The sequence below is a fragment of the Anopheles cruzii genome, chromosome 3, assembly GCF_943734635.1.
Source record: "Anopheles cruzii chromosome 3, idAnoCruzAS_RS32_06, whole genome shotgun sequence".
In the NCBI taxonomy this organism is placed as follows: Eukaryota; Metazoa; Arthropoda; class Insecta; order Diptera; family Culicidae; genus Anopheles; species Anopheles cruzii.
In genome coordinates this window covers 10685054-10709256 of record NC_069145.1, presented here as the reverse complement: position 1 = coordinate 10709256, position 24203 = coordinate 10685054, and the positions used below count along the sequence as shown (strand labels likewise).

General features: G+C 50.4%; 3 protein-coding genes across 3 annotated transcripts; 1 reads left to right on the top strand and 2 right to left on the bottom strand.

The window, feature by feature from the left end:
- Window positions 1-2: 2 nt before the first annotated feature.
- Window positions 3-7707, bottom strand: LOC128273026 (myogenesis-regulating glycosidase-like). Its single transcript, XM_053010931.1, has 5 exons — window positions 7242-7707; window positions 1281-2157; window positions 640-1204; window positions 422-578; window positions 3-345 (listed from the first exon to the last, which is right to left on the bottom strand). Exons 1-5 carry the CDS (start codon window positions 7441-7443, stop codon window positions 146-148), a joined length of 2001 nt encoding a protein of 666 aa, XP_052866891.1. The 5' UTR covers window positions 7444-7707; the 3' UTR covers window positions 3-145.
- A 6059-nt stretch (window positions 7708-13766) lies between these two features.
- Window positions 13767-14982, top strand: LOC128269825 (uncharacterized). Its single transcript, XM_053007228.1, has 2 exons — window positions 13767-13798; window positions 13884-14982. The coding sequence occupies exons 1-2, from the start codon at window positions 13767-13769 to the stop codon at window positions 14980-14982; spliced, it is 1131 nt and encodes a 376-aa protein (XP_052863188.1).
- Window positions 14983-16627: 1645 nt separating this feature from the next.
- LOC128273043 (uncharacterized) lies at window positions 16628-23508 on the bottom strand. Its single transcript, XM_053010953.1, has 2 exons — window positions 22800-23508; window positions 16628-17790 (listed from the first exon to the last, which is right to left on the bottom strand). Exons 1-2 carry the CDS (start codon window positions 22990-22992, stop codon window positions 17387-17389), a joined length of 597 nt encoding a protein of 198 aa, XP_052866913.1. The 5' UTR covers window positions 22993-23508; the 3' UTR covers window positions 16628-17386.
- Window positions 23509-24203: the final 695 nt, after the last annotated feature.

Genomic DNA, 24203 nt, shown 5'->3' with positions numbered 1-24203 from the left:
ACGAAAGGTTCGATCGTTTTATTTTGTGTTCCCCTCCAGGGAGTAGATAAGTAAATATACAGATCACTATTGTTCGTTCGCCCCGAAAGCACTCCGTTCGTGGTGGGAAGCTTTAAGCAGGATAGGAGGATCCTACCGTTCGATTCTAGATCGCTTGGAACGTTGCGGAAACAAAGTACGGCAGCGTATCCATTGGTGCCGTGTAGTTGTAGATCCATCGGCCACCCTCGTGCATGCGGCCCGTATTACCATCACGCCACGTTCCTTTCGGTAGGTACACGTCTCGCCTGGTAGCAAACTCAATCAGCACGGGTGCGACAATGATGTCTTCCCCGAGAAGGAACTCTGGAATGATATGAATAACATAAAAAGGGATCAGATGCCAGGCGCCTTCCAACATTGCATCGACGGTTCAACGTACGGTCGTTAACGATTTGGGCAATTCTGTCGGCAGGATCCAACCACCAGAGGGGTAGGTTCACCGGAGTGCCCAGTGTAACGGCCAACCGCATCCGCTGAATAATGTAGTCCGAGTACGTTTCGTGTAGCTCGGTAAACTTCTTCGCCAGCGTGATACTCTGCGAAATACGAAACCATTAGCTGAGTTACGGTCACGCAGCCTGCGATCGTGTGGCTTACCTCCTCATCGATATCCCACGGCGTCTTGGAGAACTGCAGGCTTGGCATGAAGACGCTCGCCTGCAGCCAGCGAATGAACAGCTCCTTTGTCAGTATGTCGTCGCCGTACACGTTGCCACCGATCATATCGGGCAACACGAACGGGTAACCGTTCAGGTTCATCTGCAGCAGGGTCGGCACCAACGAGCGGAGACCATTGTTCCAACCCCATCGTGTGTCGAAATCGAGCATCCGGACAAACACCGGAAGATCCTGGGTTCCCCAGCCCGTGCGGACCTCAATCATGCCACCGAAAGCGGCACACATCCGGACAAAATTGATCGTCTGGCTCGAGGGCAGCAGCGCTTTGTCTCCCCCGATGTCCGGATCGTCCGGTGCCCAGCTCGTTTCGCCGGCGTCGAACTTGAAGTTGTCGATGCCAAGCTCTTGCAGTTCGCCCAGCCGACGCCGGTACCACTCGACCGCGTCCGGATTGTTGAAGTTTATGTACGACGCTTCGTTCTCTCCGCTGTTCCACCATTTGGTGTTGTAGCTGATGGTTTCGTTATGTGACTTCACCAGGTACCTGCAACATCGAAACGAAACGATCATGCGAAAGGGTTCTGCTTAATGGACTTCGACCGGATTGGCCGCTCCCTTACCCCTTGCTGAGGGCCTCTGTGTACCAGGGATCGCAGTTTTTGTTGATGAACGGGTGCACCCAGAGTGTGACCCGGAAGCCCATCTCGTGCAGTGTTTCCGCCATTTCCGTCACGTTCGGAAAGGTGATCGTGTTGAACGTCATAGACCCATAGCAAACCTCCCACAGATCGTCGATGTCCAGCTGTGCGTTTTTGAAGCCGTACGCATTGATCTCCCGTGCGAACTCGATCACCGTCTGCTGGCTGATCGGGCGCCGGTAGCGCACCCACGTCGACCAAATCGGGTGCCTGACCATCCGTTCGTCGGGGATGTCCACCGGTTGGTTGAGCAACCGTTCGACGGCCCGCTTGTGCGCTTCCCGGGCATCCGCTGCGATGCCGATGCGGTACTTGAACACAAACTCGTCGTCGTACGTGTAGTACGGTAGCTCTTTCTTCGCCGTCAACCGCAGCTCATCCTCGTCCTGGTCGATAAACAGAGGCACCTCCTTATCGACGTAGCAGAACACCCCGGCCGTGCTGAGCCAGTACCGCTCGACGATGGCCGCACTGTGTAGCTCTTTGGTGATGTACGCGTAGTCATCGAAGCGCAACTGCTCGATCGGATAATACTGCTCCATCTGCTCGGGGCCACCATACCAGTGTAGCGCTGAATCACCACCGACCGCGCCCTGCAGCTGTAGAACGTCGCTACCGATCTGCCCTTTGCGCAGGGTGCGGCTGATGCTAAGGTACGAAAACCCGGCGCTGTCCTCCAGCTCTCGAATTTCCACATCCTGCCCGTTGCCGTATAGGCGGAGCCCTTTGGGGAACGGCTCGATGTCCGAGTCGTCCGTGAAGTCGTGATCGAAGGTGATCCTCTGCAATGTTTCGTCACCTGCCGAGATGAGACAGCGTCAGCAATTATGCAGCAGTGTGTTTCAACATTCAAGTTGCCAATTTGTTTGAAAATAGAGCCGCTTGACCGACAAAAGTAACAGGAGGGCATAATTTATTTACTAATTCTGTGGAAGAGGAACACTTTTTCCAGTCACCCAAAGAATTACTTTCTTACGTTTGAATGAAAGAATTTCCCATGAAAATGCATACATATTTAGATTTTTTAGACCGAATTATCGATGCCCTGTCCGGACTTTTGCCCCCGATCGCGATCACATTCCCGTAATCAATCTTTTGCCCATAATAGCAAACGGAGCGAACCGACAGCGTGCGCTCTTGACGGCGGGTGAACCGAAAACACCGCGAAACGCGTTCCCCGGCGTGGCGTGGCGTGCCACGAGCCGGTCACGTTGTGGTGCGCTCCTCCAACGACCGGCAAAAGATAATTAATTTCTCTGGTACGAAATTAATTTCGAATCGTTTGGCCATCCGGCGCGGCTCGAGCCGCTGGGTGTGGTGGGATGTGGCCGGCCGAGAGGGATTCGCGATGCTACAGGCGCGTTGGTGGCGTCTTCAGAACGCCCCAACCGTGACGTGATTGGAGCCAACTGGCCTTCCGGCGGTGCTGGTAGGTGATCTGGGCCCGCTCGAGGACGAGATTTATGTGCCGCGCTTATGGCTCAAGTTCTGAAACACGCGCGCTACCAGGAAGCGAAGGAAACTCCCATTAATTATGGCCATTTTGTGCCACCGCTAGGTGCGCTGGGCGTTTGGCACGTGAAAGGCACGGAGCAGGTTCGTGAATGAGGATTTCTGTGCGATGAGGACAGAGATGTTTGTTTTTTCGTTCGTGCTTACGAAAAAGATGAAAAATGTGGCGCGAAACTCCCGCGTAAATGGTGCGTATGATCGAAATGGCGCTCGGCGGCGTCTCTCTCGTCGTCGTGGTGTCACGTGCTCGATGTGCATCATTTTTATTGAGGGTCCTTGTTAACGAAAGCTCCCCTTGAATATCTTTACATTTTTGGTAGCTTCGGACGAACACAAATACAAGCATTTCGATTGATTACTACCAACGATTGGGACGAGGTCGAGGTGAGCGATAAGGTATCGTTGGCTGGCCGAAGACAGCTGTCAATCCAGTGAGTGTCGAGATGGCTAGCTGTTAATTTATGGTCCGTGGTTTTATTATTGAAATCAGGTTTCTGATTAGATATGGTATAGTGAATTGAATACGGTCTTCAAAATCGAACCTGTAGGAGATTTCTTTTACATTCAGCAATGAAGATGGCGAGTTTTTCTTTTACATTATCCTTTTATTTTATATAACCATTTGTCATAAACTATATTAAATTGGTCTTATGGCTGTGTTATATCGATGATTAAAATGTTTTTAATGTTATAATTCCATCAAGATTTTGTGAAACACTCCATCATTGAACTCTGCTTAGCAATTAACACTTTTGAAGACTTCCATTACCATAAATTATGGCTGGAATTTCATCATTCATTAAGCAACCGAATAAAAGTTGCCAATGCCATGCCAAAAGTGCCAGCTTGTGCTTCGAAATGGGGACCCCTTACGGTCACTTTAAATTTCGAAACTGACAATCAATAAATTTTAAACGAAGCGCATCACATTTCGAAATGAACATTTCACGGAGCTTCACGGAGTCACGGTTCGGATTCGGTTCCCCTCTCGACCCTGTGGACGCTGCTGTGATGATTTACGGGATCAGCGAAGTGCAGATCAAGAGCTCGGATCACATAGAGCATCAGCGCGTGGCCATTACGACTGACGAGGAAACACATGAGAGACGCTATAGGGCACATTGGCTCCATAATAATCCAACGCGGCACCCGTGGATCGCGCCAATTGGAATGGCGAAAATTAAAGCAACCCACGATTGGTTCTGCCTGGGGAGCAGCTGAGAATCCTAGACTACTACTGCTGCTGCTGCTCCTGCTATTGTCCGCACCACCCCCGTTTTGGATGAAAAAATGGACCAAAGGCGGCGCGCTTTCCGCCATCGACATCGGTTTTGGATCGTTCTAAAATTAATCTCCAAAACGCGACCGGTCGTTTCGCAGTCGCAGTAGCCAAAGGGGAGCATAGCTTCTCATCGCCCTGGCGACCGTCAGATAGCGCCTTGCTCTGGCAACACTGCCTTCGCCTTCCTGTCGTGAACCTCATCCAAATCTCCGTGGCTAACCCCTTTCACTGTTGGGGTTGTTCCTCGCCTTTTTGGCCAAGTCTCACCGCGGATTCTACGTGGAGGAGCGGTCCATCAATCAGCGAAAAATGTAAACACCGCCGTCAAGTTTTGATCGCGAATGAATATCGCCTTGACGAGATTGACGTTTGGGGCCGTGGGAGGCCGCGGTGATTGAGCATGATGCTGCTACTACACTGCGCCCGTGTGGCCGTTGGCCCGTTTAATGCCCGTGTTTGCATGTCGCCTGTCACGAGTCGTTCTGTTGTTTTGCTTGTGTCGTCGAGCGATGATGATGGCGACGAGCGCGTCGTAACTTGAACGGCGGGCACTGGCAACCCGGCCATATCTCGTCCATCATCGGGGATCGCGGACGGATCGTATTTCGTCGACGGGGTCCCTCCGGGGGCCATGTGCACCCGGAGACGAGGGCGCGTTGGAGCAGAAGAAGTGATAACTGACTTTTGTCATTTGTTTTGCCATTGTAAATGTGTTGATTTTGTTGGGCGGCCATTCTCTTTTTTGATGGCTAGGATTATGACATGGCTCCACTCGCTTTATTAGTTTAGGGGATGTTTGACGAGTTGTGACTTTTCCTAGCATTTCCTTTAAGATAAATGGTTCGCCACGCGCAAATGGCCAATATTATTTTCGTAAAATAAAAAAGAAAAGTTAAAACAATTCCAATTGCGTTGAACTTTGTTTTGAGGCAAAACCCACATATTCGCTAGAAGCATGAAGAACCATCAGGGCCTCGGATACCTATTTCGGTTTCCAACCCCTTTTCAAAAAAAGTAATAATTTGACAATCGCTAGTAGAGTTTTACTCAATCGGTCCCTAATAAAGAGTAATTGCCATGGAGTTGTTGGTAATTATAAAACCCAGTATTCTATTTGTTACTGTTAAGCTCTGGCCAAAGCCAGTCTGGCAAAGCCAGTTTTCTTTTTTGATGTCATATTTTTGTTGATGACATATGTATAGTTTCATACTCGAATGCCGCCCCATTCGTTCTGACAATTTTATCTGCTCTGGCGAGTATTTTCCAGTGTCGATTTCACGTGGCATTAGCACCCAAAGCATAACCTAAGACTTGAGAGCGAGCCGATTTCAATTCTTGCCCAAAAACGGTAGGCTCCCCCGGGCCAGCCGAGGATACCGATGATGGATGGATCGAAAGTGGTAGGGTACTGCGCAACCGGGCCACCGCCTTTTGAGCCTCTCGTAGTGATTTCCCTAACGATCATTCCGAACCGCCCGATCGAATTACCGTGCGGCGGAGGCTGCGGTGATTGGGCGACGGCCAACCACTCTTCCCCCACGTGGGGCCAGCCAAATATGTGGTTTGATTTATTCCAAGCGGGAGACAGCATTTATGCCACGGCGCCGCATGGAACGCTCTGGCCGGGCGATAATTACCGAAAACCTTCCACTTTGGCATCCTTGGCGAAGGTGTGTGGCAAACAAGGTGACTCTGCTGTCGGGCGGAGATCCTGCTGACATTCCTCTTAACGCTGGCGGCGCAACACACTGCGCACTGTGCTGCACTGTTGCAATCTGCAGTTGCAGTCGCCGCAGCAGCAGAGAGGCCCCCCTGTTTTTCCGGCGTTAATTTGTGGGGTCCATTGCCGGCGCTGTCACTCGAGGGGTATATTCCATTTGCAATAATCTTTGCGTTCGGCCGCCGCACTGCCTGCCGGCACGGGCGTTCCTGTGAACTCGATGCCAAAATGTGCATTCCGTCCCCTATCTAATGCATCGCCGCCGTTGCATCGTGAGTGCATCGCATTCTTTTCCGACGTCCGACGTTTGGCAGATTGGCAGATGCCAGATTGGCAAATGGACGGCGGCGGCACTGTGTTTGGCTGGTCATCGTTTGATGTTTCGCTAGCCCCATTCCCCTCGTTTGCGCCGGTCTTTATCGTTCCTAAAGATTATATTTTACTGCTTATTCCTATGAGTTTTGTTTACTGCCCGTTTGTGCCTTCGTTGAACGTTGTTTACACTGCTGTCAGCTATTAAATCGTTTTCAATATTCAATAGATCAAACAATTAATTGAAGTCATTTGAATCCATTCAAATAATTGGAAAATGCTAAACTGAATTGCTGAATAAAAAAAAATATCGAAGGTAGAGAAAACGCAACGAATGTGATAGAATAAATGGAAATAAATGTCGTGAATGTAAACAGGGAACTAGAAAATGTCAACATCGAAAATGAAATTTAAAAAAAATGGAATCCAAAACTAAACTTAATCATCCAAACAAAATTAAACTAAACAAACATCATCGAACATCAAATGATAGCCAAAATAAAAGAACTCCCCAGCCAGCAGTAGGTTCGAGGAGCATTACCTTCGACAAGATCAACGATCATAAATAATCATCAACTAGCATCAATAATCATCAAATAATGAGCCAAGCAAACGGGAGTTATAGTTTCTCTCCGGTAGACTGTGTTTACCCTTTCTCGAGAACATCTCATATTGGCCGAACGCTCGAGGTGCGCAATACTGCGCCGCACAGCGGCCGGATGCTAATTACTGCCTGCCGCCACACGCGGCCATCAAATTCGATTTTTGTTTATTTTCATAACCTCCCGGGGAGGGTGCCATAAAAACTACGAGATACGAGTTTTAAAACCACCAACCAGACCGAGCATGAGCGCATTAATCGATTGCGGCGGCGGCGGTTGTTATGCTTGGCCGCAATGAAAGCATCACCGATCGCCGATCGGCGATCTGATGGTCGGTAAATTTATAAACTCTTGGGAAACGGAAAACAAACACGCCGCTCTTTTCACACTCGCCAGTCGCCAGAAGGCCAGATCTAGTTTATTCGGAATCGGCACCGCACCCCCTGCGAACCTACCTCGGCGGATGGTCAGCACGTATCGGTGATCGGGTTGCTCCTGCAGCCGCAGCTCGACCGGACTGGCCGTGAAGCGATACGTTTCACTGAGGTCCGCGTCGTCCCGCAGCACCAGCACGAGGGTCACGGTCAGGGCCGCGGCCAGGACCAGCACACCGAGCGTCGACAGCAGGCAACATTTCTTCGTCACTCGGATTGCCATCTGGGAACGTGCGGGACGAACGTCCGAAGGCTGCTGCTGATGGGTGCGACGCGATGTTGAGGCCTGTCAGGCAGGGGTTGCCGCGGGAAACCAACCACTGGTATGTCCACACTCGGAACCGAGCTCGGACTTCCGGTCCGTCACCGCTGGCCCGAGGCCGAGGCGGTCGCAATTTCGATACACGCTCGCACACGTTACTTCCACGTATGTCTGTCAAACGTCTGGATGATCCCGGCGCTGTCTACCTGTTTGACCTGCATCCGGACACACTCCGGCTCTTGCAGGCGTTGACCAAAAATAAACTTCTACCCCAACAACGAGGCAACGCACCGCCCGGACACGGACATCACCATATCATCTTGGGGGGTTCTATTCGAGTACGCGGCGCACGACGAAAACCTCCCAACACGACCCGTGACCACCGGTGACCCGTCAGCGTAGGTCGTAGCCACGTACCAGGTAGCTTATTTTCAATCACTGGCACCGGAATGACACACACGTTTTTTTTGCCGTAACGGAGATGAGAATACCACAAGAATAGCTTGCACGAGACGTCTTTCTTTTTAGTACTCCACTTTTAGTACAACACTCCTATGAGTTGGGCTACCCAGCACAATAAACACCAGAGAACACCAGTGGCAACCAACGGCCGCTGTTCGAGTGAGGGCTGCGCAGTAACTTTACGGTCAAAAGCTACACCTCACACGATTGCAATGATCGGACATCCCGCCAGATAATGGTTCTGAAGCTTCACTCATCGCACGAAACAATAGGGGCATCATATGGCCATCATTATCTCACTGAACGGTATGTGTTATCACAACGCGGTGGAACAGGCCACACACGTTCCTGGCACGTGTACACAAGATTGATCACCACGGATGAAGATACCGTGAAGCCCGCTGATCTCCACTACACGACCCCCTCGTAATGGGGCACTGGGCTGGCCCTTAATACTTAAAAGATCACAGAACCTCCCCAGGACAAGTTGCTGTCACACAATTTCAACCAACACACAGCACACACGACGACGGTCGCGCTGCCCCAGGACAGGTCAGTGGCAAAAGACGACGATCGCGCCAACCGAAACCCCGAGAGCGACTGATGTGTGTAGGACGCGAGATGAGTTCGGCGGCTGTTTGCCAGTTTTTCCGCCGCCGCGTCGTGACACGAACGAGACAGACCCACTGCCAGCTACGCACCGGTCAGAGCGGGACACCCTGCGGGGTGGGTGTGCGCACGATCGATCGCACGGTGGGAAATTCTTCACGAGATCATCCGACGCGCAGGCGATGTGAGACGCTAGCCGCGAAGAACGCCGGGCGGGCGACAGTGGAAAAGGAGATCTCATTTTCTTCGACCTTGTCACTTTTCCGCACGCGCACGCCCTCTCTCTCTCTCTCGCGCGCTCGTCGGGGGCGTCATCGTGTCGTGTCGTGTGTGGGCAAAGGTGACACCAGAATGAGGTGCCAGAACCCCACCTCGCACGAAAAATTGATTAATCGTGCGTTGTTGTTGGGCGGGCGATGGCCGGCACACACTAGCGCCCAGCATTTTCCGGGGCGGATGATGTGAGGAGGGGACGGCAAGGATGTAAGCATGTTTCGCGTTCGCGATCCGCTGCGCTGGATTGCGTTTCCTATTTTAAAGCCCTGGTTTTTCAAAGAATGCCGCGCCGCCCGGCTGCGTGGAAATGTCTTCTGGCGGTCCCCGTTAACAAAAACGGAGGATGGCAGCACACGTATCATTACTCATTCTCTTCTCTCGCCGGCGCGGACAGCCGTGACGGGTGATCTGCATCCGGCGTCCTGGTTGTCCTGCACGTGTTGCACTGCTTCGTTCATGTTCTAAGTCGCGGCAAGTACTGCCAAAATACATTTTAACGAACAGCGAACAGAAGGCTGAGCACTGACCCGCGAGTAACTGAACCCGAATTTTGATGTTGAAATGTGATACGTGGACGCTTTTAATGAGCCGCGAGCCGCTGCTGCTGCAAAGATTTTTATGATTGTTCTCGTTCTCGCGTTAACCTTTTGGTTTTTTTTATTGTTGCCCCCTTTTGTTTACACCTTCATTGCGTAATGCTTTCCTCCATCACAACCGTGGCCTGTCGCATCGTCATCCTATTTGATGGGCAGTGCCCCTGGGTTTCGCGTAAATCGTAAAAACGGAAAATAATTGCGTTCGTTAAATTGTACTCAAACCTAAACCGGCTCGGCCAAAAATATTCGGTTACGTTTAGGGAGGTCGACGAGAAGTTGCACTTTAGTCTCTTATGTCTCTTGATATTTGTTTTGTACCATTTATTGCTATGATGTTGTGCTGTTTGTTTTGTACTCTTTATTTTGTAAACTTTGGCTATTATTGGCTTGTGTGATGTACTAAGACTTTTAACCAAAAAACTCCTGCTTTGCAATGCTCCCCAAAACTAAACGGTTTTAGCACAACCAACCTACTCTGAACGCTTCAAAAGCGTTCAATTCCCCGTAAATCATAGGCCATTAAAATGTCCCTTGGATCTACTCGGAAGCTGCCGCCCATTAGTGCACGTACGATCAATAGATCATTTCCCTAATGTGCTTTTGGCGAGGGGGAAATTAATATCAAACCTCCTCTCCACAGCGCCACGGGCACGGAAATTGCTTCATTACAGCCGCCCGACGGCGGAGCGCGCCATGTTCCAAAGAGAATCACACGACAACTTAATGCCACTGCGGCGGAAAAGTGCATCCCCGAACCCCACCGACCAACCAACCGACCGATCGTTCCGCGAGTGAGTGGAAAATGGCTCAAGACAAATGGCGCCTCTCGGCTGCCGGCGGCTGCTCCAGTGCAAAAAACCGCAAGTCCGGCCCGGCGTCCGGCGTTCCCCGCAAGGGCGGCAACGAAGATTGGTCGTTAAATTTAAATTCATGTACCGTGTACCGTCTAAGCACGATCGCCACGACCACCACGCGGTTCTCGGTGCTGCTACTGCTCATTAGTGAACCACTGATTCGTTGTACCGATGTCATGTTGTTTTTTCGGTGATATTTTAGGGCGGAATTTCAACCCCCGGAGACCATCACCGATAGAGCCACCTGTTGCGGGGCAACGCGGCGGGCGGTGATTGGCGGGAATTGCATCTCAAATGTGAAGCCGGGTGTCGCACGCCCCGGCGATCACACGCCATCCGAGCACACGGCGTAGTTCAACCCCGAGCCGCCGAGTCACGATCGATTGCCAATTCCCATCTCATCTCATAAGTTATGATCACTTTTACGGCTCAGTTGATCGCGGTGGAAGGCTAATTCGCATTTTTGGACTGTCAAATCGTGACAGGCGGCGGCGAGTAAGTTAGGGCAGCCGCTCCAGAAAATTGGAAACTGTGAGTTGGAGCATAAATTCTTAATAATGGCATAAATGGCGTCGAATAAATAAATGGAACCTCTATCGAGGTAAAAATGGAACCTCTAACGTCGAGGTTAAATGAAGCGCAAATTTGTACATTGGCGAAAGACTGTCTTGCACGGCCCCACACTCTACCCAACCCCAAGTCTGTGACCCGATTGCACTAATTAAGTTCACATGTCGACCCACCCCGGAACGTGGCCAACCCGGTCAACCTGCAGGTGATCGTCACTGCCCATCAGCAGCGCATCGCACCTGATCATGTTTCACGTCGTGCCATCTGCACGTCGTGTCGTGGCTGGCATATCCTAAAATTAGCCAAATGGTCCGCCACCACCATGGCCACCATCTGCCTCGTTTTTATTTGCAAGGAGTCGGTGACTGTGTCGACATGTCCGCCGTTTGTCCCAGGCTGGAGGATATATACTCGGACCTCTCGGGGTGGCCGCAGTTCATCAATCATTCCTCGCGCGGCAGGAGACTTCCTGATTTTTGTAAACACAGTTACTTACTTGCCGTGTCCATTTATCCGCGGCCAACATTGTCGCTCTGGTGGTAGTCCCTCCCAGGGCGCGGCTGGTCACTACCAAAGTGCGGTGCATCGCCCCGTCGTTGTTCGTCGGCGTAACGGGCGAACACGGAATTTTTCGGGCCGCGAAAACTTCTGAATGACATGGCCCCATGGGTGGTGTGGTTTCCAACATTGGCCGCGCGGTGACACACTCCGCGTGTTCCGCCCGTTGTCACTCGCCGCCTACAAATTACCACTTATCAATGTACCACGCTCCTGAGGGGCAGGCCGTGTCGTGTAACGCCGGTTCGGGCGCGGCTCTAAACCGGCCGCCGCGCAGATCCTGGGCGCGATGTGTTCATCGCTGATTTTGTTTAATGATGTTTCGAAATGTGCTTCGCTGTTCGCCGTTGAGCGAGGAACCGATCGGAACAGAGCGGAGAGTATCGGGAGAGTATCGTTTTGAGTGTTTCGTTATTTTTATCGCCATCAGGCTCTTTTGGGGGGTGAAGGGGGTTTGGTATTTTCTATACAAATATGCCGCCATACCCATTAGCTTGTGTAGATTTCTTTTACGTGAAATTTGGTGGTACAAGGGTGAGCGCGCGCGCGCGACCCCCACCCGGTGGTGTCAATGTTAATCTTGTAGATTGATTTGGGCCACGCGCTAGCTTAGGAAGATACATTCGCCTTTTTCTTTTGGGTTTAAGCCAGTGGTTTTGCAAAAAAGAATGCAACCCTCACTCGCCGCGCAACAAACGCACATTTTTTGCACGGTTATTTTAACATAATCGAAATGAATAAATAGTTTCGAAATAAATACAGCCCGGTCCGTTCTTCTAGGATTAAAAAACAAGATTCGAAATAGAACGATCTCGGTTTGGTATTCCGCCAACTTCGATCCGTCCGAAGCTGTATATTTTGGAAATAAAAGTAAACGCTCATTAGAATCAACATGTTAATGGCAATAGCCATAGTAATGGATTTACTATGGCAACTTGCGACGAATATCGAATATCGTCGTTCGACAAAGATCTGTAACGATAAATTAAAAATTTTAAGGGAAAATTAGTCTATAATTAATTAGACGGCAAATGTGCAAATTATATAATACTTCACGTTCGCCTTAGTGCGCTTGTTAGTAACTAATGCCAGTTCAAAATGGAATGTAAACGGTTACGCGCTCTACTACCACCGACATTTTGGGGCAAATTTTTTAGATTTATGTAGGATGCACTATTACTCCTTTTTGTAAATTCTTGTTGCACGTTGAGCAATGTATTTTTATTTTCTCTACCAATCATCATCAACTAACGATGCTCCGCGGCTGTGGGTGGTTGCAAACAATTACGTCGATAGCGCTGCAGACAATCGAAACATTAGTATGCCTTTCTCTCAAAGAAAACTGAAAATATTCATTTTCGTCGAGCGGTTGCATTGCCCAAACCCCGAGCATAATGGCGCCAGGTAATTTTATCCAACAAAAACAGCGCTTTCAGCCAACTGGCAACAGCATAATTCGGGGTTTGTTTCGGGGTCGGAAACATAACCTAACCCGCGGTCCCAGCTGGCCAAAAACAAAGCCCCCAAAGCTGCCAATAGTTGTCCGCCTCGCTGTCTGATCTAGCCCACACCATTGCTATCTGCTCCGCTCGGTCTCCCTCGGTTCCCAACTGTGTTCTCTTTCCGCCGCACGATCGCTTAGCTCGTCGCTGATTTATGGGCGAAGGTTAGGCGCAGATCTAAGACCGCGCAAAAGTCGTGATCGTGGACGTTGCGCCGTGTTGCGACTGAATTCTTTCCCGCCGAAGTCGGATTGCCTTCTCAGCAGCGCAGAGCACAATTCTCCGGTGCATAATTCGCACTCGGGCGGGGACCCGCGTTTGAAAGGGAACAGCACCCCGGGCCAAGGGTTCTGCATCGCTCTGACGCCTCTTAAAATGCACCTTGAAGCGAGTGGAAGGGGGGAACATAAGCAACCCCTCCAGCGTGTATAGTCCCTGTGGCTCTCGACTAGCGACTAGGCCACCCAGTACGGCAGTAGTTACGGCGCGTTTTTGGAACCAACCGTGACGCGCGCGCGCGCTCACTTAGTCGTTGCAGTTAGTGGACGCTCGACGCACATGGATCACACCCGGTCGCGATACTAGACGGGCAGTATTAGCCTTCAAAAGGCTCGTCACTCTCGGGTGCCGGAAACGATCGAGCAATCGTCGGGGCCGGGTGTGATGGAATGATCCTAAAACGGTGATCGGCAAAGCGAAGAAATAATGGTGATGAGCATCGATGGAATCTCCGGTGGCCGCCGCTGTTGGTTTGCGCTAGAGTCGTCCCGGTGTCAGTGCGGAAGTTGACAACGTGCGCAAACGAGTGTAGAAGTTGCCGTTGTTGCTGTTGCCTGAGTTCCTTCATTGCAATCGAAATGATTTCGGTTTCAACCTTCTTCTGTACGGTGTGAGTATTCTTGGGATTTCTTTAGGTTACGCGATGATGATCGTCCTGATTCTAATGCACTCTCAACGCTGCTCTGTCTTTGTAGGGTGTGCGCGATGGTAGCTGCCTCAAGGCTCACGGCCGGGGCCGTCGTGCGACAGTACACCTGTGACAACTACTTCCAATCCTGGTGCCAGCTGCACAACGTTACGATCCACATGGAAGCCGACATCCCGTCGTCGATGTTTCCCCGGGAGCGCCAGCTCGGTTTCGTCCACGGCACGATCGGGAACTTCTCGCACGCCTTCAACAACCAGCTGTTCAGGGCGGGCGTCCTGCGGCTGTTTGCCCGCGGCACCCACATCGAGCACCTCACCATGCCAAGCACGGTCGATCAGCTATACCTGCGCGACAACGGTCTGCGCACGATCGAGATCGATCACCGGACACGCTACACGCTGCGCTATCTGCGCGTGCAGATGAACAAACTGCGCACCGTGTTCCGGTTCGAGCACCTGACGCAACTGCTCGAGCTCAATCTCTGCGACAATCAGCTCGAGGCCGTCCCGCTCGATACGTTCGCCACGATGACCAACCTGCGGCAGCTGATCCTGTGCGGCAACCACATCAAATCGCTGGTCCCGGCACTCCCGCAGCTTACGGTGGTGCAACTGCCCGCCCTAACACACCTCGATCTCGGCGGGAACTTTATCACCACGTTACCCCTGCCGCGCTGGCACTTTCCGCTGCTGGTGAACCTGGGCGTGCGGGACAATCTGCTGACCGCGCTCGATAGCGGCGCGATCGTGGCACGCTTCCCGCGGCTTCGCATCTTCGACGCATCGGCCAACGCCCTGGACTGTCGGTCGTACCGCGAGGCGCTGCGAATCTTCGCCAACCGCTCCATCGTGCATCTGATCGATCGGCGGATGTGTGACGCCGTGGACGATGCCGATGCCGAGGGCACCGATGACAGCCAAACCACCACCGGAATCACGCCGCGCAACGACGGTAATGGCATCGGCGGACCGCCATCACCGTCACCGGGGCAGGAAATTCGACACCTCAAAGAGCGCATCTTTCTGCAGCAGCGCACCATTCAGCGGCAGCGGATGGAAATCGAACAGCTGCGCGCCAACCTGACGACCCTGATGGAGCAGTTCGACCTGGTGGCGGGCCCTGCCAGGGCCCTTGATCCATTCTAGACTCGGAGCCAGAAAGAGAGAGAAAGAGAAGAAGGGAGATTGAAATATGGCCGCCTGGAATGGATGTGCAGCGTATAAAATGTGGGCCAGTTTCGAGGTGGCGTTACCTTCACCCGCAGCGGTCCCGACACCATTTCAAACAACGGGGGCCGATAAATAGCCCGTGAGAAGAAAAACACCTCATCGGGGACCTCGCAAAGTCGGACAGTGACAGACAAATTGTAATCACCATCAGCGGCACCTACAATTGTGTGTCTTTATGGTGTCGATTGTTTTGCGTTTGTGCAAATAACGTTCGGCTACGACGATCATCCCGGTGAGGTGCGCATGATCGTCCTTACGCTTTGTGGTAATTAATTGTAATGCCGTGGCCTGTGAAGCGGGCGGCGTGACCCCGGCATGGTTTTGACATCCGTTTATGAGAATCGGCGGCACGCGAAAGTCCGCGAACGAAACCTGCCCCCGGTGTGTGCCGCGCGAGATGATGAGGTGCTAAGAGACCGCTGCTGAAGAATGCACCTTTCCGACCGATCACGCCACGACCCAATTCGGCAGACCAGCTTACGCGACATTATCATAAATTCATCATTCATCAGAGTCGGTTGGCTCTTCTCGGTATTGCACGTTTTACTGCCTTTGAACGTAACACACGAACACATCCGTTCTGATCCGATGAGAGTTGAAGCTGCTTTGCAGGCCAACGAAGGCAACCGTGTTGGTAAGACGTGTTGGATGGGAAGGTTTCCTTTTCCGGTTGACGATCGGGGGACACAGCCCATAGGAAGCCCAGACTATTGAAGTGTAAATATAATAAGATTATCTTTGTTTGTGAGTAAAAGGTTAAGGTTAAGGAAATAAGTTAGGTTAGGTGGAAACAATATAGAAGAAAAGAAATCTTACTCAACACACAAGGGCTTTACGACGCCTTTTTTGTATCTATTTGTGACCCACCACCTACACTATGGACAATGTTTCACTATTTTCCGTGACACTTGTTTGACAAAAAGTAAAGTAGCGCTTCCATCATCTTAATCGTCCTTTCAACGATCACTTCAGTGATCCGAGGTGCCTAATGGGAGCTCCGCGTTGCGCATTTGGCGGTGCAAATAGGCACATGATTAATGTTCTGCCACCCGTGAGTGGCTTCTCTCGGGTGCCCTTTGCCCTGCCGATCCATTAGCAGCCGCCTACCCACCTATTGCCAACGACGACAACGAGCGGAATGCAACGGAGATGCGCTGCCGTTGCTCTGTGCACCGTCGCGATGTTTTGGGTTCCGCACCCGAGACCAGAGCGCCGCTAAATGGCACCCCATACCCAGCCGGCCCGTTGCTAGATTTGCTTGTTACTTCCACTTGTCTGCAAGTCCGTCGGACCGTCACTATGTTTTACCATTCCCGTTGCACGCGGGAACGATACTTTTATCTCACCGAGAGCCCACCCGAACGGGGCGACCCTGTTATTAATGTCGTTGACACCCTAAAAGGGAACCATCATCAATTTTTGGGATGATATTTCTATTTTTCTTAATGTAACCCCTGCTTGATGGTTTCGGATATCCGCTGGCGACGCCTGCCATTTGCCAAGTGTGACCTTAATCTTTCCACAGAACATAAACAAATATTTATTCATTATAATTCAGCTCAACAACATTAGCGATAGTTTATTAACTTACGAATTCGGCGCATATCTTACTCCGTTAATGCAAAACATAGTTTTTTAAGGAAGTTTAATTAAACAGTATAAAAAACGAATACGTATTGAAATAATCAATGAATCGATGCGGTGCGTAAGTCTGTAAGTTCATTTGCAATGATGGAATTCTTATGATTCTCAAACGAGGATCTGAAATGACCGCCGATCTCTTTCGAAAACCTCCATGATGGGATGATGATCAGGTTATGGCAACCGTCGTATACACTCAGGAATTTTCCACTCCATTGCTTCGCACAATTCACAACCTATCAACAACTCTGGTAGCTCGAATTAAGAACTCCCTTCGCGATACGGTAGCGGAAAGAATGTTTCGTCACTGGATGTCTGCCGCTACTTACAGTCTATTCACCCCCGTCGGGATTAATGCTTCAAAAGTTCGATTTAAAACAAAAATAACGTCCATAACTCCATGCGCTATAGCTTATTGATTCACAGCCGTGTTTGTCCAATTCAATGCACTGGAAAGTGTTCTCTGCCATTTGCGCGGCGCGATATATTCCACTTACTCCGCTGACCGAGTGTCAGTCAGGTGATCAAGCACCGTTTAAAATGTCAGCAGTTCCCTCGGAAGTCGAATACTATCAGTTCTTGTTTCACGGAGGGAAGGTAAATGCATCGCCACCCGATGTTGGACAGATTTTTGGTGATCACACAACACGTTACCCGCATATCACGTGCGCTCTCATTATTATTGCTCATTGCGCCCCTCGTCGATGTCGTTGAATGGCAGGACTGTGTTTCCCGTTGGCGGCTTCCGGATCCGGTGTTCGCCCAGCTTCCAGCGTGTCCGAACGACGGCCGTGGGAGCATCGGCTGCTGGTGGCGCTGGTTTTCCTATTTCCCAAGCGTACAGCTTCCGCTTGACCACCGTCGGCATGTAATCTTCTGCCTCCGGAGAGGCGGGCGGCGGACTGTGGGTCGGTGGATGGTGGACCACCGCTGCTATGCCGCCAGCGGACTTCGGGGGACGGATCCGCTCGTAGTGAATTTCGTAATCCTTTCCGACCAGTATGAAACCGTCGTCCACCGGCACGATGTGCGAAGCCCGCTCGAGGTAGTGGATGTCGGTCATGTTGCGTATTTTGTCCATGTCTGGAAAGGAAGCGGGAAAAATAACATGAGAATGAAGCAATATTTTAGTAACAAGAAATGGAGCTTGTGGTGGATTGTGACATTTTACAGTTATTTTAGGAAATATTATGAAAAAAGGACACAAAAAAGCAGCTTTCGTTCTCCAACGCCTGTTGCATCGTGAACTGAAGTAATCTCGGGTTTGCAGATCTCTACAAGCCATGGTCCACTTGTTTTCCATAATTCCTTTTTTTTCATTACCGCCCGACAAATATGTAATCAAAATTTGAGCTAACCATATTGAAATTAACTGCGATAGTTAGGCAAATGAGTGTAAGTCTGTACACATACTCAAATATGTCAGCCTTTTCTGTATTGTTTTGAAGAAAGGCAAGTTTTTGCAGTGTTTTTGCAAAGTGTTTTTGCGAAGAAAGTGTTTTTGCAAAGGCAAGTTTAAATATTTGTGGTTCGAGCAACTATGGAACAAGTGCTCTACTAAAATAACAAAAATACCAATACCAATGTTCCCACAGGTTAAAATGAAGAAACAATGTTTCACGTACATGTCCGAAGGGTCCGTCGATTAGGGACATTAGCCAATGTTTTCTCAAAATTCTTCTAATGGCACAACAGAGATAACACGACGGTGGACGGGATTAGATATAACTCAAGTACCGTTCTCCTTCGGTCACGTTACCGAGCCACAGAGACCACTCGCTGTGCCTCTGTTTCGATCGTTGTAAAATATGGTGCACGTCAATTATGCTTGTTTTATGTCACTCATCTGCCCGTTGATTGATTCCCTGTAGCAGTGCTCTCGCTTCTCGCTAGTGAATGATGCGAAAGGTCTTTGCAATTGCCCCTTCAATGAAGACGACATTTTGTGCGCTGTGACACCGTGCACAGTACGGACATCACCACAGTGCGCTAATGCCAAGGGCACCGGCAATCCCCCAGAGGCAATTCTAGAGGCAATCCCCCACTGGCTTATTTCCATCTATTGTGAGCTGCCCTTGACAATGGTGTTGATTTGCTAGTATCGAGCGTAAGGAGGGCGCGTGTGTTTAATGAAGGTGGAATCGCATTTTATTAAGAAGCACGCTCAAGTGTCGCTGGTGTCCAATGATTACTATTTTGTTTGTCAACAACCGCATTAGCAGGTTGTTTATCATATTGTTATCGGTGTATCAGTTGATCCACCAAATTGGGTCGATCCCCAGTTTGGTTCCGTTCCGTGGCTTCGGATCTTGCACTTTGAGCAAACGACCCCAAGAGTCTTGAGGATAGCACTTTCATTGGCCCGTTTTACATTCATTGTTTCACTATTGATTCATTGATCACTTCATTGGTCGAGCATACTGTTACCGCTTATCAGCATGATGAGGTTTTAACATGAACCTCGTTACGATATTTGTTGCACTTTAAATCAACCATCACATTTTGATTAATAACGTAATGTGATTGTGTGCCAACTAGACAGAGGGCGATGAATTGGAATACTTTCATGGAAAGTCCTTTTTGATGCGCTCAATCAAATTCGACCAACATCGAGACCACACATTCGAACCGGAAGTGTTAGCATACCAAATGGTACATAATCAAAAGTTGTTGACACTACGGAATGACGGAATTCGCGGAAATGGAATTCGTTTACTCAGAGCGATGTTGCTATAACATTCTCATTTCGGCATTTCTAATGCTATTCGCGGTCTATTACTTCTCGCCGTGCCCCCCCTGCTCGTAGCCGTCGCGGTCGGTCGTGTACATTAAAATTTGAAAGCCCTGCGTGCGACGGCAATGCAAAACTGTGCAAAACATTTTGCTTCATGTCCATTCATCACTCACAACCCGCCATCATCGCGAGCTCCCGCCGTTTTTTCTTATCTCATTTTTACCGCCCTCTAATGAAGCTCATCGAGTGCTGACATCCTGCCAAGCGGCGTTGTGTTGCCGGCGAGTTCCATCGGTCCCCGGCCGCCGTCGTCTTGGTCACTCGCGAACCCGAACCCGAACCCGTTGGCCCCTAAGGCCTAAGACCAGGCCCAAGAAACAACCGCTTGCGGGTAAATTGAGTATCAAGAAGTCCACCATCGGCGCGGGGTCCAATTAAGAGACGCTCGGTGACCGACGGTTCATTCGTCTTTCGAAAACGACGACGGTTCTTCAAGTTTCTTACCGGGCATGCGGACCGACAGGAGGTTGGGCAGGCCTCGTCCGTTGTTTATCATGCCGTGGGAAATTATTTGCGCCTGTCATACGCGGTCATGCGAAGATCGTATCACGGCTCGCCGCCTCGGGTGCACTTGTGATCGCGGGGTTTCTCTGCCTCTGCTACCACCGCCGACCGCCGAGAAGGTCCTCTGTCCACCGCAATTGGATCAACTGCCATTTCACCGTGCGAAGCTGGGACAGGCTCGAAACTCGGTACCTTTATGCAAAACATTCATCAGTGTTCGGCGATTGTACTTCGTATTTTTTTTGACTCAAACCTAAGTGTGAGATTTTTCTTCGCGTAAAATTTCACAGTTTTTTATTCTTTGAGTGTAACACGCAGCATCCCGCAGTTTGCTTTCGTTTGATTTATGTAGACCGCTCAGAGCAGATTAGCGAAGTGATTAGAGAGGGAGATTAACTCACGGATCCATGTGTGACCCACCCGCCCAGCCGTGTCTCGTCCACACGGCCGAATAACGCGTGATTTGAAAACTTTTTCAACATTCTAAGTTTCGGTTTCGTTAGACTATAAATTATTCTTTGTTCTTCTAAATCCCGAAGCTCAGGACGGAGTGATCTGTGAGGTGTCGTCAAGAAATCTCTTTGAGGCTGCAAAAAAAACATTCAATCTTTTCGACGCACGCTTGACAGAAACTGATTTAGGTAACGATCGAATCATTGTTTTTGTTGTGTAATATTTAAATCATTAGCGTTCATAATTAGAAGAAAAACGATCTCCCCGACGAAGGAGTTGATTCAACCGGTTGCGATGGCAACGCAGCCGCAGAGCTAGCCGAGCACCATGGGAAAAAGGCGGCCATAAACAAAATTTAAAAAGTGATGATTTTAGTAGATTTGAGAACATTTTCCTAAAATAGATAAAAGTATTCAACGGCAATACAAAGGAGTGGCTCTAAAATTTATTCTAAATCAAATGGAAAATAGGCAACCAAAAATTCCCCATAGTGTCGAGCCGAGAAAATATCAAATCATTTACACCGCCAGCGCCATCTGTACGTCAAAAGCACAGGACTTCATTGGCTTTCCAAACAACGCGCGCGAACGAAAAAAGCATGATCGTGGCAAATCGTGGGTACCACTTTCATTACTGCGATCGTGTTCGTGTGTGTGGGCACTGTTTACTAACCACCTCAAGGCAATACCTTATCGATCCTGTCGCCCCGATGCGTATTAAGATGCAGCCGAGGGACCTTAATGGAGAAAGGTTAAAGGGAATGCGTCGCACAGGTTCGTTATTGAGAGAATTGCGGAACTCCAAGGCACAATAGAGGTAAACCTACGGCTAGCATGTATGATGGGTCGTGATCGCTCATTTAATACCCCCCCCCCTCCCCCACCCCCGTTTCGATGAATACGGCGGTTCCAGTTTCTCTGCTGCTGGGGGACTGACTGACGACATTGCGCAACATCCGGAACAGTAGGCACACTGCGTGCGTGCGTGTGTTCGTGGTAAGGGAAGGCGGAGTAACATCTTTGACGCTGCTGCTTCGGACCTTAAAAACAACGCTTCACACACCTCAAGGTTAAGGGAATGAAACTTGAGATCCGCCGGTTCCGCTTAGCCGCTGGGGAAAACGCCAAAATATAAACAACCCTTTGTCTGATTAAGACGAACGCGGAACGTTGAGAGATATGCTTCGAAAACGAACGATGCTGGATAAAGGCCGCGCCGTACACACCTTACACCGGCGATAAATGTGGGTCTTTTATTAAAGTTACGGGAATGGACTGCGGTTCGAACAGATAGCATTCGAGATAGCTAATCGTTCCGTTTTTTCAGCGGCGATAAAATCAAATGCGGTCAAGCGACGTGTGTGGAAACGGCCAGCGCAGGAATGGATAAAACGCATAAGAAAACGAAACGAAACGCTTAAGTATGTTACGAAACGAAGCGAATCACGAATTGTTTTCTACTTCCAGTCGTCGACACGCTTTTCACGCGAATGTTATGTTTGAGCGCAGGCTCACACAGCGTTTCTACGATGATCGTATGAATGCGCTTTCACATGAGAGAAACGGTCGTGTTTCTTGTTACTTCGCACCACCCCGAAAAGCTTTACTAAGGCGAGGGAAACAACATAGAGAGATGAATAAATATGTGGCCGCCACGGCCCTATCTCAGCAGCTGCTTTGTGGCCATTCATCCACAATCGAAACGTTTGCCGGAATGAGATGCAATGTGTAAGATTGCGTGTATGCAATGTTTTTGCTCATTGAATCCCAAATCTGCGCCGTGCACCGGAACCACAACACTTCGGTAGTGCGCAGAAGGAAGCTCCGGCGGACTCTGAATACTTGTCACGCTATAATTACGTAGCTCCCCAGTTGGGGCCTTTGTTTGCGAATATTTCTGCGAAATGTGTGAAGGTGGCGGGCCTCACTCTTCGCTAACTTCCCGCGCCTCTCGATGGTGGTGTGTCGCGTAACGATTCGAACTCCCCATCATAAATTTGTTGTCGTTGTCGTCGGTCCCCACATTTGTGCACTCTCACACGACCACAAATAGCCCTGGCGGCCGACCATCGTATTGTTTAGTCATCACTTAGCAATCGCGACCTAATGGAAATCAAGAGCGAATCAGCCCTGGCAACGATAACGGGCGAAGGTGTGTAGTAATCGATAGTAATTCCACACTCCGACTTCTCGCGGCGATGGGTATTGGTGGGCAGCACCACACACCTCCAGCGAGAGTGCGGCCCCCCTTTTGTCGCCACCTTGAGAGCAGCGGACAACAAAAATGGCGCCCACGGTGTGACACGATGTTGCTGCGGCTCTGCGCCTGCCCCGGGACTTACCACGCACCACGAAGTACCAGTAGTTGATGTCGCCCAGCTCCGTGTACCGTGCGGCGCCCCGCCGCTCGATTTCGTTCCACAACCGCGCCCGCTCGTGACGCAGGCTGAGCACGTAAGCGAAGAACCCGACGACGAACGTCAGGAAAAGGGCGACCACGAGCAGAAACAGTTTCGTCGTAGCGTTCAGCACCATCACTCTGATTGTTGTGGTTGTGTAGAAATATCACACAAAACTGGAATCAATTCAAATTGTGATCAACTTCTTGTTGACACAACGATCGCGCATCGACCTTTTGTTTTCAATCCGACCGACAGACGACACCTGGCGTAGGAAACTCGGCCACGTTTGTGGGGAACACGCCGTGCGCGTGTGCTTTGCGGCACATTTTAATCAAGGACAACGTTTTCGCCCGGCCCGGCCCACCGACGATAGAAAGAAGGAAGTGATCTTCCTGCTCTCGCCCCCCAAACTGCACCGATGTGGTTGCCGTAAGTGTGAACCGGTTCTTGCGCTTGCCACTCTCACTCACTCACTGCCGAACCATATCTTAGGCGGTTGCTTGCGTTGGCTCTGGCGTAAATTTGCGCCACACTTCGCCGCGTTTTAATCGCGCGCAGCATAATTAGTGTGCGTGTGAGTTTGTTTAATTTTATTTGTTGCTCGTTACTCTGCCTTCCGTTCTCGTCGGTGGTTGGAGTTATGTTTTCGATTGTATACACACCCGCACCCGCCAACACGGCGATGCCGCCGCTTTATTTAGATCCACCCCGTTCCCGTATCCTAAAATAGAGCGGCGCGCGGCATCAGTGTGTGTGTGTGTGTTTGTACACTGTTGCTGCTTTTGTTGCAAACCGCGGTGCGTGCGATCGATTGATCGTTCGCGTTTCTCTGTCACCGCGTCACGCTTCACTCAATTCCGTTACACGAACGACCGCTCTTCCGAACGCGAAAACGACTACTGGTCGCGGGTAGTGGGCTCTGCAAGCTATCATCTGCGCACCACAGAAGAACCCCCCCAAAACAGAGAACACACACACACCCGCGCGCTTGGCACGCGACGCGATCGGAAGATCTGTTCCCGCGAACACACACGCGAAACCAAAGTCCGCCGGATGAAAACAAACGCGCGCGCGGCGTATTTAGGACACACTGTGCCGTTGTGTTTGTGCCGGTTGGCTGCTCCGCATACCGGTGGCCCGCATAACGCCGGCGAAAGGGCCGCAAGACGTTAGGGGAAAGCAGAGCGAAACGGGCCGGTTGAGGGTTTTCACTGAGATACTATCGTTTTTAAATGTTTGTTTTACGTCGCTTGGCATTGCATACGGGTAGGCAAGAAAGACCCGCATTCGAATCCTAAAATAGCGACCAACGCGACCGACACGACACGACCGTGGGAAACAATG